General features: G+C 43.4%; 1 protein-coding gene across 2 annotated transcripts in view; it reads right to left on the reverse strand.

Moving 5' to 3' along the window:
- DTD1 (D-aminoacyl-tRNA deacylase 1) overlaps positions 1-16,783 on the reverse strand; it is a 214,483-nt gene that overhangs the window by 32,217 nt on the left and 165,483 nt on the right. Inside the window, exon 5 of one of the 2 annotated variants that reach the window (XM_037811389.1) lies at positions 6,816-6,863. The exons of the other annotated variant lie outside the window; for it this stretch is intronic. Within the exon in view, the coding sequence (XP_037667317.1) occupies positions 6,816-6,863 (48 nt within the window). The remainder of the gene's footprint in view (positions 1-6,815; positions 6,864-16,783) is intronic. 2 annotated transcript variants of the gene reach the window in all.

Genomic DNA, 16,783 nt, shown 5'->3' on the forward strand with positions numbered 1-16,783 from the left:
TCATAAACAAAGAGATCAGAGCAGATGCAGAAAAAGTAATAAGCAAAGAAATTACAGATGGACATTTCCACAGGCTCACAAAAGGCTTCAGCACACACACTGAGAGCACTGGCTGCTAGGAAAACATACAACCAGAGAGTCACACCCAGGACGCGTGCGCGCGTGCACACACACACACACACACCACCTCCAGCAGAGAGCAAGACACGGGACAACACTAACAGGACACTTGTTGAATGAATGAACGAGTGACTAGATGGTGACAGATACTGGGCAGAAAGGAAGAAGGAAGAAAACCAATGGGACAATGTCTACAGTGCTTGAGGACAAGAAAGAGAGACCCAGATTTTCTGTAGGCTTCCTAAACATGCCAGTATTCAGAAAGCATCATGCCTCTTCCTATCCTTAAAAACATAAATGAATAAATACATTATTCATATAAGAACTCCAACCTTTTGAGAGAGTAATAAAGGAGATTATGGTAAGTAATGTAACCAGTAAAATGAGTCATACAAATTCCAAGACTAACAACGGAAAGGGAAAATATAAAATGGAAATGAGAAATTAATCAAACTTTTCTGGACCCCAAATCCAGATTCATAAGCAATTAAAAATATGTGAAGAAATACAAATACTCAGTAAGTTTATTTAAAACAAGTTCAATTTCACTCACAATTACATCAATGCAATAAAAACAATGAAATATAATTTATGATTCACCAAACTGACAAGGATTAAACTGTTCCAATACTGAGCCTTTGCAAGGGTTTGAGGAAAGGAACACTTTATACAATGGAGAGACCCCTGTGGGCCGCAGTGGCATGGTTTGGCAGTGTGCATTTCAATGCACATCACGACAAGCAATTTACCTCTGGAGATTCATCTGTGGGTAAGAACTGGTTGAATGCATAAAGATGGTTTTTATAATAGGAAAAGCTGTGGAGCAGTAAACTAAGTGTCCGTAAGAAGAGGATTCTTTAAATAAATTGAGACATTCTATTCCCATATCGATTTGCCATTTGAGGAGCAGCTATCGGAAAGTTAGGACTTTAGTAATCAAAGACAAGGGCTCCCATGTGTTCACTGTAGGGGGAAGAGCATCGAGCCAGTTCTGAGGGACCCTGTGAAGATGCTGAAACCTGAGTGCAGACAGGAAGGCCTAACTGCAGCAGAAAAGAACGAGGTGCAGAAGACATTATCAGTATGACACCATGTGTCACAGTCCTGGGATGAGAAAGTCAAACCATGCTGCTTGGTGAAACACACACACCTGCTGTAAACCACTCGGAGAGAAGAGTGGGGATGAAAAGCATAAACTGCAGGCAAATGGGCATCTCTGGGCAGGGGAGGCAGGGATGGGCTGCAATCCCTGGACAGCAAAGCTGGGAGGTAGCTCCTGGGGAGGAGGGAGAGATCAATTTATCATTACGCTTTATACACGTGGGTTACATGTATTTTTTCAGCTAACAAATACGTAATAAAAATTGCTTAAACACACGAGTGACAGCACTTCCTTTCCAATCTTGTCTTTGCCAAACAACTTCAACAACCTCACTTGCCCCACAACAGAACACCTGAAGGAAACAAGTTCTACTATTGACCAAAGGCTCACAATTCTCAAGTGCACGGCCTGTCAGAGAAAACGAAGTGTCCTCCAGGAGTTTTACTATGACACTTGAGCATATTCAACTGGAACCCCAGCTCTGAAGGCCCATGTGAGATGGCTAAACTTGTTTAGTCTCAGAATCACATCTATGGACACCCCACTAGGAACCAGAAACGTACCAGGCAAAATCTCTTAGAAACCTAACATTTGTTATTATCATCACTTACTTCTAAAAAGAAATGTTACCACAAAACTCTCAGGAATTCCCTTTCTGTGGGAGAAAATGTATTTACAAAAGCATCAACTAGAGTTTTGGTACAAACAAAAGCTGCTCTACCCCACTCAAGATATTTTTGTCATTAGCCACGACTCATTTTTTAGGACGCAATCAAGAATTATCACCTCTTGAGAGAAGTTTGCTAACAATGAAATCAGAGGATAGAAGCAATGCTCAGAGCCATCTTACTATTTTAATTCTCCAGCTTCAAAACAAACAGATTACAGACCGACCCAGGGGAGCAGCAGGCACTTCCCTCACACACCAGCACCGCCTGAGCTAGGAGAAAGCCCATCGCAGCCCCCACAAGCTCTGGTGGGGGGTCCCTACGTGGGCTCTGATGCTGGGTTTCTCATGCAAAGAAGGTGCTGAAAAGGCCAGAGAACATCAGGGCCAAATCTTTTTGTTATCCTGCCTCTGTCTGCTTGCAGATTCTCTTATCACATCCAGACACCAAAAACGAGGGACCAGGGAGCAACAACTGTATGCAGGGAGGCTGGTGTCTCCTCTGGGCATTGGTCAGAAATGGTGACTCATGCCCGCCACCCCAAGCCTGCAGAACCAGAATTCGCTTTTTTAATCAGATCCCCAGGGGGATGCATATGCACCTTAAACTTTGAGAAATTCTGGGCTGGAGGGCTTATTGTCAAGTGGAGTTGCACAGTGAGCAGTTTTTAACTGGATTGCATTGACTGGCTTTGGAGAGGGACTATGGAGGGTGTCAGGAGAGGGACTAAAGCCGACCCAGTCACACCATGTTGCTGCCCTGGTGGAGATCCAAACCCCACTGTGACTGTCTTCCATCTGCCCCATGCTCCAGGGTTCCTATGGTCCAGCAAGTGGTCTAAGCCAGGCAGGGAGGCAGGAGAGGCCAGGAGAAGCCAGGCTCGGAGTTGACGGAGGGGCCACACAGAAACCCCTTTTCTCCATCAGGCTCCTTGGGACCTCTTTCTGGGGTAAACAGGTCCCCCTTTTCCATAAGCCTCACTCCTGCCCCACTGCAGGCCACATCTCCCAGAAGGGCATTGCTTCTCCCAAGGTCACTCCACTGCAGGACTCACTCCACTGACCTGCCTACCACCCACAGGCAGGGCTGCCTTCCTGGCTTTCCCGTGCTGTCCCGTCTTTGTCCTTCCCCATCCTGGGAGATTCTCTCCTGGTGTTCATAACCTGGGGCCACACCACCCTTAACGCCCTTCACTGACCTCCACGGAGCCCCCTGTCACAGAAGTCACTGGTCCCAGGGCTCACTGTCACCTGAGTGACACTATTCCAGTCAAGGTCCATCCAAGTCCCTCAGCTCATAGCTCTCAGGCCTGCCTTCCCCACTACCCAGAATTGCTGTCCTTCAGAGAAGTTAAAACCTGAAAACCTGCTCTGGCAACCATCAGCTCCCAACTTTTGGTTTTCTCAAACTCCCCACGTCATTTCTTGCCTGTTCCGGTCTCTTCTTCCAGCCAACCACATTGTCATGTGGAAACCCTTTTTGACCAATGCAGCAGACTTCTGGCCACTTTAAAAGGGCAACCTCTTGATGGGACCCAAGGTGGGAGGTATTCTAGGCCCTCCACACCACAGTCAGCAAGAGCAGTACAGATGAGCTTTTGTAAAAAAAATATATAAATAAACAAGATTTCAAACTCTTTAAGTGTGGAAACTATTCATGGAGACTACTATCACTATGTAACATTGCCTCTTGCTCCATCTCGCCCTCTTCAGATCCATTCTATACTTAGCCTGAGCAATGCAGTCAAAATGTTAACCCAATGGCCAGGAAGCCGCACTCCCTAGCAGCATCAGGCTTCACAGCTCCAAAGTGGAACGAGCCCAAGTGTCCATCAACAGATGAATGGATAAACAAAATGTGGTACATCCATGCTACGGAATATTACTTGGCCATAAAAAGGAATGAAGTTCTGGTCTGTGGTAGATTGAATCATGTCCCCCAGAAAGACGTGTTCAAGTCTTAACAAACCCACAGTCCTGTCGCTGTGAACTCATTTGAAAATGGAACCTTCAAAGATCCTAGTCAGATGAGGCCAAACTGAACCAGGTTGGGCCTTAATCCAGTACGGCTGAAATCCTAGCTTAAGAGGTAATTTGGATGTGGTGAGTTAGGAGAAGCCAGAGAAGGAAAGAGAGAGAGAGTTCACTATGTGAGAGATGCAGAGATCCATCTACAACCCAAGGAACACAAGTACTGCCAACAAGCCAGCACCAGAACACTGCCGACTCCAGAAGAAAGCCTGGCCTGCAGATACCTTCATTTTGGACTTCAAGCCGCCAAACTGTGAGCCAAAAAATTCCTGTTGTTTAAGCCAACTAATCTGTGGTATTTGTCATAGCAGCGCTGGCAAACCAAAACATGGTCCATGCTACAACATCGATGAACCATGGAAACATCATACTATGTGAAAGAAGCCAGACATGAAAGACCACATATGATTCCATGTATATGAAATGTCCAAAATAGGCAAATCAATGGGAAATATATCCCTGGTTACTAGGGGATGTGAGGCAGGCAAGAATGAGGGTATCTTTTTGGGGTGATGAAGCCCCTCCTCTGGGTTCCTATTGCAGTCTTGACTTCCAGAAGTTTGAGGACATGGCATGTGGCTCCATAGTTCAGTTAGGACCTTGTGCTTCTCCTCATCAGGACCACATTTGTGGCAGCTGAGGCCAAGCCCCCTTTACCACGGCACATCGTGGAGGACTATGTCATCACCACTTGTTCTCAGCCTCAGCCGACAGGGGCTACACACCATCCTCACAGGCCAACCCAGGCTCACGGAACACAAAGATGACAGCTCTTCTGCCTCAGGCTCCACATTGTCCACATCCTTCTGCAGAGAAGACAAAATCAGCTCCAAGGAGAACCCCTTTCATCCACTTACTGCAACTCACATCATAGGAAAACACTCTGTCCCCATTTCCCTTGCCTGGGCTGTGAGCAAAAGCACAAAAAATGGCATTAATTACCACAAGAAGGGGGAGAGCAGAATGCCAGGTTGCCCACCAAGAAAGGGGAAAGGAGGAAGAGATGTTGGAAATCCTATCAAAGCCCCTGGGACAAAGTTTGGATCATTCTCGGGGACCAATGGAGCGACTCTCTGTACTGAGTCCAACTTTGTGACAAGGAGGGGTAGAACTCTCAGTCATTCCAAGTGGGCTTCCTGCAGAAACATCTCCATGCACAAGGAACCTAAATCTCAGTGACAGCAGTTGACATTTACACTGATGATTAACTGACTGAATTATGAAGGCAGCCTGGTAAGAAAGAATACTTGTTTGGCACAAACACTATCTCCCCCCACCCGCCCCCATTGCTGCATATATGGCAAGACATTACTTGTACAATGCAATTTCATGAAGAGAATTATTGTAAATATGGGGCTCAGAGACTGACAAATAAATGGCATGATTTTCAATTACTAAATCAAGATCAGGAACATTTCTGGACAAACAGACAAAGAACGAATTTGACAAAGCATGTAAAGAAAATCCCTTCTCTGTCACTTGGAAGGTCAGACCAGCAAGATAAATGTTTAAGTTTCAGGTTCAAGCAGTAATTCACAGAATGTCTAGGCTGGAGCCTTCCTGTTCCACATCCGTAAACTGAAATACAATCCTGACCCTGTGAGGCTCTCAAAAGAACTAAGCTTAGGACAATCCAATATTTCGGCACAAAGCAACCTCCTCTCCTAAAACAGAGCAAGCCAGGCTGAGGGAGCAGCACACAAAGAGGCCAGCTCTCTAGAACAAACCAGGGCATCCGTCTGCTTGGAAAGGGCAGGAGACTTCGCTTCTGCTTGGTGACTGCCTGTGACCCACCATGGAGGGACTATCTGAATTCTACAGGAGAAAACACCATTCCAGACACACATCAAGGCATGGGCACTGAAGAAACGCTAGCAGTTTCCCTGTGGTTTCCTTGAGACCTCTGGCACAGCCCAATTGTGCAGAAAGCTGGCACAGTATGGTGACAACATTAGCCGAAGTCACCCATAGAGAGATACGAGTCCTCTGTAAACAGGGCAGCTGGGCCAGGAGGCACTCAGAGAGTGCAGTGTGAGGGTATTGCAGCAGCTTACCAACAGAGACCAGACCATCTCACCGAGAGGCTGCTATTAAAGGTGGGCTTCTGCCAAGGGAGAATGCACTAGTCAAACTGGAGAACGAGACTCAACAGAACAACAAATGTAAAGCTTTGGCTTCGGAAGAGGAAGCAGTGTGTGTCAGTCAGATCTCAGGACCAACTTGCTCTGGTAAGGACTGACAGTTTACGGATGTCCTTCCTTGGAAATCTTACACAAAAATGAAATACCTTCCCATTTACCTGAAATGGAAATAACATTTTCAAATATTTTAAACCTTGCCAGGAAGAGGGGCAAGTTTTCTTTTTTCAGGGCGATTTGCAGAAAAATGAAATAGATACACTATTTAGTACCCATTACAGATCCCAAATCACCTTCCAGGTTAGAAACAAGTTACAAATACCATGATTGAGCTGTAAGGTGATGTCCGCACATTAATGCACAGTTCATCTTGATAACTAAGTATTTACCAATGAAATTGTTAACTTGTTACATAAAAAAAATTGCAGAACTTGAGAAATCTAATGTCACTTAGTATGAGCCAATTTACAAAAAAAATTCAGCATTACAGTAAAAGAACTGAGGATCTTAGTCTTGGAATTCTCCATATAAGGCTGAGGACAAGGAACCTGATCTCCATCCCAGAATCACAAAGTACAGAAACTCAGAGAACACAAGTTTTGTGCGCACACCCCAATTTCGATCTATTAGCCGTTTCTTTCTGAACACTCATGATCCTAAGTACCTGCTTCTTTTCGGGGCCTGGGTTTTATCACAGACTTCTGAACCCTGAGAGTCTGCCTGGACAAGCTTTGCTACCTGGCACTCTATCTCATACCTTTCTAGACGCAGAACAATCGTCTCTCACGGCCCCAGCACGTGGAACCTGAGGAGGCAAGGAGCAGCGGCAGTCAGGTGACAAGAACAACTCATCCAAAGCTTTCTTCATCTTTAAAATTCCCATCATGCCCACCCCCTTCCACTCCCCAATTTTCAAATTTGACTCTGACAGGAGAGGACAAAGGTGGGAAGCTTTCCTTCCACCCACCCTGTGCTTCACATTTCTAAAATGAAACCACTGGACAGTCGGGAAGCTTGAGGCTGGGCTAGAATGCCTTTAAAGATGCCTCTCGCCAGGCCTAAATGTGCACACAGGGGTGCAGAAACAGGTGCCCTCCTGCCTGCCTTTCCACCCTTCTCCTTCCTTTGCTTCTTCCCAAGAGGAAGGAATCTGACTGGCCAAGATTCCGAAGTTTTACTAGCAGGAAAGGTCACCAGGCATTAAAAGGTCATGTACACACACGGGCCTCTCTCCACCTCTGTCTTCCAGCTCCTCCTTTGAGCAGCTGCAGGGGTTCCACACTGATCTCCCCGATTTCCATGTAAGTCACTGGGATCATGTGTGGACCCCGAGCCTCAATGGCCTAGTGCCACCCTCCAGGTGGTAACTGGTCTAACCTGGGCCAACATGGGATGTACTTAACCTCCCACGAACATTGGCAAGTGATTATTAGTCACTTCCCATCTTGGACACTTGCTGCTGCCCCCTTGTCCTTGCTTGTGGGAATACTGTACCTAAAACTGGCTGGTCTCCCCTTGTTTCTGAGTGTGACTAATATCTGCAATCAAGAGCTCATTACACTAGCAGAAAAAAATAAAAATCATTTTATTAAGGCAAAGAAGAGTATCATTCCTCCTTAGAATAAGATAATCCAACCCACCTAACTGCATATCTTGGGCTGTGGACCCTGAGGTCAGAGCACCAGCACTGACACACCACGGTGGGAGATGCTCTTGCTTGTCCACCCCCACCCCACCCACACCTTCTTCCTTGCAAACAGAACCCCCTTTTAGTTTATCAATCCCAGACCAACCAGATCTTTCAAGGGAGGTCCTAGAAAGCGTTTTGACTGGTAGTGAACACACTACATTCCTCTTGCCAGGTACTGACTGAGGCAAAAATATGTGATGGAATTCCAGCCAATGAACATGAGGGCAAGTTTGTTAGGGGCCTCTGGGGAGGTTATAAAAAGGGACATAAGATGGGGGCATCTCCATTCCTGCCTTTGGGTACTGCTATCTGCATGTTCTGCCTGGGAATGTGGGATCATGAGAGAAGCCAACACACTGAAAGATAAATGGAAAATGTATATCACCATGAGCCCTGACACTAAACTCCTCGCTACGTGATAGAGTAGACACCCTCAACATTTAGGCAACTTTTGTTTTTGTTTCTTTGATACCTTTAGAAAAAATATCCAAAACTCAGCGAACCACTAAGCATAGGAAGTAACAGGTTAAAATGTTTTTAACTCATAAAGATGGTGGCATAGGAAGGTGTGGGATTTAGTTCATCCTCTAGGGCACCTAGTAAATAGCCAGGAACTGTCTGGGGCAATTGTTTGGGGGACTTCTGTGACCATATGTACCTCATACACCAGCCTGGAATGAGTGGAAGGGCCAAGACTGATAAATCACAGCACAGAACTGATGTGGCACGCTGACTCGGATCCCTCCCAGGTGAGAAACAGATACCCTCTCCTCTCTACTAGAAGCAAGGGAAGGAGAACTTGACCAGGCTCCAAATGCAGAGTTGATTAGCAAATTTGGACTACTAAATATCAGCTCTGAGCACAGATATCTACAACCCAAACAAGAGAAAAACCCAGATCCATATTAGCCCTGCCACCAGTAGGTAGGAGGCAGGGCTTACGAGGTTAAAAAAAACAACAACAAAAAGAGAAAGGTTTACGCAGTTGGTTGAGCTCAGAATACTAGAAAAGGGCTGGGCACCAAGAAAAGGAGCACAGAGAGCCAGGTGTCAACTCTGGCTCTTGACTGGCGAACCTGGGGGCCTGGAGACTGGCTCTGGGAAAAGATTTTTAATTTTTTTTTTTAGCAGCCCCTTAAAGAAAGCAGCAGGCATTGTCAGTTTTCAGCCCTGTCCCAGGCAAGGATGCAATTAATGAGTAAGAGACAAAGAAACTAATCAGGCGGAAGAGATAGTTCCTTAAAGGGCTTATCTTACCCCCCAAAAAAGGGGTGGGGCATGGCATATCAGCAGCAGTTTCAACCTAACAAAAGCAGAGCCCAGCCTGCCTCAAACACAGTCCTGGCAGGGGGAAACAGGGGGCTGTCTGAGAGCCCAGTTACATTTCCAGCCTGCAGGGAACAGGGGGCTGAAGAGCAGCTTCTACCACCACCCCACCACCATACAAGAGAGGGGACAGGCCCAGCACAGGTGGTGACTGTTATTTAGAAAATTCAGATCCCAGGAGCTGGATATCAAACAGTTTAAGCCTGCCTTCAGTCTCAGCCTCTCTGTAAAACATGCCCCTGGCAAGGACAGGGTCTGCTGAGAATTAAAGGCACAGCATCCCTTTACACTGGAAGAGAGCAGCAGGCAGACAAGAGTCATCTGCTGTACAAGACACGAAAAGCACAGAATTTAGAGGCTTCACAGAAGAGACAGTGTTCTAGTTTGCTAATGCTGCCTGTGCCGGTTTGAATGTATTGTGTCCCCCAAATGCCATTATCTTTGTGGTCTTGTGGGGCAGAGATTTGCTTGGAATGTGCCCTACCCAGCTGTGGGTAATGATAATTTTGATGAGATGTTCCCATGGAGGTGTGGCCCTGCCCATTCAGGGGTGGGTCTTGATCAGTGGAGCCATATAAAGCATGCTGACTCAAAGAGACTAAACGGAGTGCAGCTGTGAGTGACGTTTTGAAGAAGAGCAAGCTTGCTAGAGAGGAATGTCCTGGGAGAAAGCCATTTTGAAACCAGAACTTTGGAGCAGACACCAGCCACGTGCCTTCCCAGCTAACAGAGGTTTTCCGGACGCCATTTGCCATCCTCCAGTGAAGGTACCTGATTACTGATGTGTTACCTTGGACACTTTATGGCCTTAAGACTATAACTGTATAGCCAAATAAACCTCCTTTTTATAAAAGCCAGTCCATCTCTGGTGTTTTGCATTCTGCAGCATTAGCAAACTAGAACAGATTTTGGTACCAGAAAGTGGGGTGCTTTTGCTGCTGAGTTTGCAAATACCAAACATGTTAGAATGGCTTTTTAAATGGATAATGGGAAGTTTCTGGAAGAGTTGTGAGGAGCTTGATAGAAAAGGCCAAAACTGCTTTAAAGAGACTGTTTGTGGAAATATGGACTCTAAAGATACTTCTGACGAGGTCTTGAACAGAGATGATCAATGTGTTGTTGTGAACTGGAAGAAAGGCGATCCTTGTTTTAAAGTGGCAGAGAATTTGGCAAAATTGAGTCCTGGTGTCATATGGAAGGAAGAATCTGGAAGCAACAACCTGGAATACTTAGCTGAGGAGATCTCCAGACTACATGTGGAGGATGTATCCTGGCTTCTCCTTGCAGCTTATAGTAAAATGTGAGCAGAGAGAGATAAACTTAGAACTGAACTCTTGGGTTCAAAGAAACCAGAAGCTGATGGCTTGGAAAATTATGAGCTTCCAGGGGGTGGAATCCCAGAAGCTACAGCCCAATGTGAAGATGTAACCAAACATGGAACCCAGCCGCCATTTCAGTACAAGCCAAGATTGGAGATGGAATTATCCAGAAAGGATTTGTGGAAACTCCTACTGTCTGATGGCTTTGACCTCTGTGTGCTTCATGCAAAGCCAACAGAATTTTTGCGAGAACTTTATAGACAGAGCCGCTGCCAGTCTGGACTGGAGGAGACAGACAAGGAACAAAGTGCAGGAAAAATTTCTTCAAAGACAGAGCCATGGAGGTTGAGGTCTGGAGTCAAGAGGCCTTGGGCTGGGAGAGTGGAGCAGCCCACATGCATGGAAAGGGTGAGTTTGCCCCGGAGGTCAAGGGTGGGCATTCCACCTCGATGCTCTGGAAGAGTTTTGCCACCCGAGGTCCCAAAGAGGGTGGAGCACATTCCCAGGGAATTGGGGAGAGCCTGGCTGCCACCACACTGTTCTGAAGGGGTTGAGCGTGTGCCCCGGAGATGGAAGGGAATCCGGGAGCTGCCCCGATGTTTGAGGAGGGTGGGGCCGAGAAGGTGGTCTCCCCAATGTGTGGGTATGTTGGAGCACTCACCTAAGTGTTTGGAGAGGAAAGGGCTGCTACAAAGGCCCTTAGGAAGGGTTAGACTCCTACTCTCTCAAGCCCCAAGGATGCAACGTTGTTCTGTTAATGACTGTCTGACTTTGAAATCTAATGGAGTTTGTCCTGCAGGTTTTAGGAACTGTTTTGGTCCTGTTATGCTTTCTCCTTATGGCAATGGAAATGTTTATCCTATGAATGTCTCTCCTTTGTATATTGGGAGCACATAACTTGTTCTAAGTTCACAGATCCACAGCTAAAGAAAGATTGTGCCTTGGGACTGACCACGCCTAAATTGATTTTGATGGGATTTTGTGCTTAACTTTTGTTACTGAAATGATTTGAGTTTTTGCGATATTGTGATGGAATGAATGTATTTTGTATTTGGAAAGATATTGTCATTTTGGGGTCCAGGGGGTGGAATGTGCCGGTTTGAATGTATTGTGTCCCCCAAATGCCATTATCTTTGTGGTCTTGTGGGGCAGAGATTTGCTTGGAATGTGCCCCACCCAGCTGTGGGTAATGATAATTTTGATGAGATGTTCCCATGGAGGTGTGGCCCTGCCCATTCAGGGGTGGGCCTTGATCAGTGGAGCCATATAAAGCATGCTGACTCAAAGAGACTAAACGGAGTGCAGCTGTGAGTGACGTTTTGAAGAAGAGCAAGCTTGCTAGAGAGGAATGTCCTGGGAGAAAGCCATTTTGAAACCAGAACTTTGGAGCAGATGCCAGCCACGTGCCTTCCCAGCTAACAGAGGTTTTCCGGACGCCATTTGCCATCCTCCAGTGAAGGTACCTGATTACTGATGTGTTACCTTGGACACTTTATGGCCTTAAGACTATAACTGTATAGCCAAATAAACCCCCTTTTTATAAAAGCCAGTCCATCTATGGTGTTTTGCATTCTGCAGCATTAGCAAACTAGAACACTGCCAGAATGCAAAATACCAGAGATGGATTGGCTTTATATAAAAGGGGGTTTATTTGGTTACACAGTTACAGTCTTAAGGCCATAAAGTGTCCGAGGTAACACATCAGCAATCGAGTACCTTCACTGGAGGATGGCCAATGGTGTCCAGAAAAACTCTGTTAGCTGGGAAGGCACATGGCTGGCATCTGCTTTCAAGTTCTGGTTTCAAAATGGCTTTCTCCTAGGACGTTCCTCTCTAGGCTGCAGTTCCTCAAAAATGTCACTGTTAGTTGCACTTGGGGTATGTGTCCTCTCTTAGCTTCTCCGGAGCAAGAGTCTGCTTTCAATGGTTGTCTTCAAACTGTCTCTCATCTGCAGCTCCTGTGCTTTCTTCAAAGTGTCCCTCTTGGCTGTAGCTCCTCTTCAAAATATCACTCACAGTTGCACTGAGTTCCTTCCATTTGTCAGCTCATTTATATGGCTCCCCTGATCAAGGACCACCCTGAATGGGTGGGGCAACACCTCCACGGAAATTAAGTAATCAGAGTTATCACCTACATTTGGGTGGGGCATATTTCCATGCAAACAACCTAATCCAAATGTTCCAACTTAATCCCCACTAATATGTCTGCCCCAGAAGATCACATCAAAGAATATGGCTTTTTCTGGGGGACATAATACACTCAAACCAGCACAGACAGGCACCCTGCTGAGACTCAACCCTAGGGAACCTTGATACTGATTACACCCCCTTAATGAGTCCTAGACCTGTCTTGTCTGGGAAAATCAGACTGGGGTCTATCCTATCTGAGGAATCCCTCCTCCCAGAGCCAGACCTCCAGATAAAAGTTGCTAGAGGTAACAAATGAGTGTTGTCATAGAGGGAACAAAACAAAAACAAAACAAACAGTAAATCAACATTCCTTCAGGAAGAAGAGGGAAGAGAGAGCTTTTTCCTGGGGGTGAAAAAACTGCACACAAAAAAGGGAAATATCAAACTACTATATATAGGCAGTGCAAGAATCAGAAAAAATATGAACTGAAAAATTCTGATCAGTTAAATAGAAGCTATGTTAGAGGTCTAGAATAAGTTGAACCAAATGTCAAAGAACAGTTAGAAAACAAAGCCAACCAACAAGCAAACCTTAGGCAAAAGAAAGAAAACAACCTCCAAAATAAACTAATCAAGAAAATCAGAAGCCTCGACACCAGCACAAATCGCAAGTCATACTAGGAAGCACAAAGATTTGGCTCAAAGGAACAAACTAACACTTCAAATAAGATACAGGAGTAGGAACAACTAATTAAAGGTGTTCAAGCAAATCTTCTAAATCAATTCAATGAGTTGAAGGAAAATGTGGCAAAAGAGATGAAGGATATAAAGATGACACTGAGCAACCATAAAAACAAGAACTTGAAAGCTTGCAAAAACAAATGGCAGAATTTATAGCAATAAAAGGCACAAAAGAAGAGATGAAAAACACAATGGAGACACACAAAAGCAGATTTGAAGAGGCAGAAGGAAAGATCAGTGAACTAGTGGACATGACATCTGAAATCCTACATACAAAAGAACACATAGGAAAAGAATGGAAAAATATGAGCAGGTTATCAGGGAATTGAATGACAACATGAAACTCATGAATATACATGTTATGGGTGTCCCAGAAGGAGAAGAGAAGGGAAAGGGGGCAGAAAAAATAACAGGGGAAGTAATCAATGAAAATTTCCAAACTCTTATAAAAGACATAAAATTACAAGTCCAAGAAGTGCAGCACATCCCAAAGAGAACAGATCTAAATAGACCTACTCCAAGACACTAATCGGATTGTCAAATGCCAAAGACAAAGAGAGAATTCTAAAAGCAGCAAGATAAAAGTGATTCATCACATATAAGGGAAGATCAAAAAGACTAAGTACGATCTCTCAGTAAACACCATGGAGGCAAGAAGGCAGTGGCATGATAGATTTAAAACACTGAAAGAGAAAAACTGCCAACAGAGAATTCTATATCTGACAAAACTATCCCTCAAAAATGAGGGAAAGATTAAAATATTTACAGATAAACAGCCACTGAGAGAGTTCATGAACAAGAGACCTGCTTTACAAGAACTACTAAAGGGAGTGTGACAGTCAGATAAGAAAAGACAGGAGAGAGAGATTTGGAGAAGAGTGTAGAAATGAAAATTAACAGTAACGGTAACTAAAATGGTAAAATGAAAGAAAAATAAGATATGACATATAAATAAAATCAAAGGACAAAATGGTGGAAGAAAGTACTGCCTTTACAGTAATAACATTAAATATTATTGGACTAAACTCTCTAATCAAAAGACACAGATTGGCAGAATGGATAAAAACAAAAACAGGATCCATCTATATGCTGTCTACATCAAGAGATTCACTTTAGACCCAAGGACAAAAATAGGTTGAAAGTGAAAGGTTGGAAGAAGATATTTCATGCAAACAACAACCTGAAAAGAGTGGGGGTAACTACACTAATATCAGACAAATTAGATGTCAAATGTAAAATGATTAAAAGAAAAAAAGGACACTATGTATTAATAAAAGGGACAATTTGTCAAGAAAATATACCAATCATAAATATGTATGTACCAAGCAAGAGTACCCCAAAATACATGGGGCAAACACTGAAGACACTGAAGGGAGAAATAGACACCTCTACATTAATAGCTGGAGCCTTTAATACACTGCTCTCATCAATAGACTGAGCATGTAGAGAGGATCAATAAGGAAATAGAGATATTGAATAGTATGATAAATGAACTACACTTAACAGATATTTACAGAACACTGCACCCCACAGTAGCAGTATACACATTTTTCTCAAGTGCTCATGGATCATTCTCCAGTATAGAATACATGTTGGGTCACAAAGCAGGTCTCAATAAATTTAAAAAGACTGAAATCATACAAAATACTTCCTTGGATCATAATGGAATGAAGATAAAAATCAACAACAGGCAGAGGGCTGGAAAATTCTCAAATACATGGAGGCTAAACAACACACTTTTAAACAACCAGTGGGTCAAGGAAGAAATTACAAGAGAAATCAGTAAATATTTTGAGACAAATAAAAATGAGAACACAACATATCAAAACCTATGGAATGCAGTGAAGGCAGTACTGAGAGGAAAATTTACTGCCCTAAATGCCTATATTAAAAAAAGAAGAAACAGCAAAAATAGAGGACTTAACTGCTCACCTGGTAGAACCAACCCCAACCCCAAAGCAAACAGAAGGAAAGAAATAACAAAGATTAGAGCAGAAATAAATGAAATTGAAAACACAAAACAATCAAGAATCAATAAAACCACGAGTTTGTTTTTGAGAAAATCAATAAAATTCATGGATCCTTAGCTAGGATGACAAAGAAAAAAGAGAGGATGCAAATAAATAAAATCAGAAATGGGAGGGGGAACATAACTCTTGACCCTGTTGAGTTAAAGGAGATAATGAGAGGATACTATGAGCAACTATATGCTAACAAATGAGACAATTCAGACAAAATGGAGACCTTCCTATAAAAGCCTGAACAACCAACATTGACTCAAGAAGAAATAGAAGATCTCAGCAAACCAATTAAGTAAAGAGATTGAATCAGTCATCAAAAAACTCCCCAAAGCGTCAAGTTCAAGAACAAGATGGCTTCATAAGTGAATTCTACAAGCATTCAAGAAAGAATTAGCAACAATTAATATCAAGTCAATCACAAAACCAGATAGTAACAGCAACACGAAAAAAAGGGAAAATTCTAAGCCTAGCTGACTTACAAAGACAGAAAGCAAAATCCTAAACAAAATATTAAAGAACAAAATCTAGCAAAATGATGATATATCATGACCAAATCTGGCTTTGGCCAAGGAATGCAAGAACAGCTTAACATTAGAAAATGAGTATACTTCACTGCATTGGAGCGGGGAAGGTGGGGGTAGGCATGTGGCTCTCCAACAGATAAATACCATTGGTAAAATTCAACACCCATATGTGTTAAAGCACTAAAGAAACTAGGAATAGAAAAAAAAGCACTAAAGAAACTAGGAATAGAAAAAAAAATCCTTAAACAGTCTTTATATTTTAAAAGGAATAGAAAAGAACATCCAATAAACAGTATATATTTTTTTTAAAAAATAAAACCCTATGGCAATTATTTCAATGGCAAAACAATAGAAGTGCTCCCTTTAAAATGAGGATGACAAAGAAGTCTGCTCTCACCACTTCTATTCAAAACTATACTGCAGCAAGCATTAAGCAGTGCAGTAAGACAAGAAAAGGTAATAAAAGACATAGAAAGGGATAATTTCAGAAACAAAACTGTCATAATTCTCAGATACTATGACTACAGAGAAAGTCCAACAATCTACAGAATACAAAATATTAGCAAATTTGTTTAATAATGTTGTTGGACATAATAGCTAAATTAATTACCCAAATGTCCATCACCAGATAAATGGATCAACAAAATGTGATATACATGTATACACAATGGAATACTATTCAGCCACAAAATGGAATGAAGTTCCGATACATGTTCCACGTATGACCTTTGAAAACAAGCATTATGCTAGGTGAAATAAGCCAGTCACAAAAGGACAAATATTGTATGTTTCAGTGTGCTAAAGCTGCCAGAATGCAATATACTAGAAATGCATTGGCTTTTTCCATACGGATTCATTAGGTTGCAAATTTACAGTTCTAAGGCCATAAAAATGTCCAAATTAAGGCATCCAGAGGTAGATACCTTCTCTGAGGAAAGGCCAATGGCATCCGGGGTTCCTCTGTCACATAGGAA

This window comes from Choloepus didactylus, chromosome 19 (assembly GCF_015220235.1).
Source record: "Choloepus didactylus isolate mChoDid1 chromosome 19, mChoDid1.pri, whole genome shotgun sequence".
Lineage (NCBI taxonomy): Eukaryota > Metazoa > Chordata > Mammalia > Pilosa > Megalonychidae > Choloepus > Choloepus didactylus.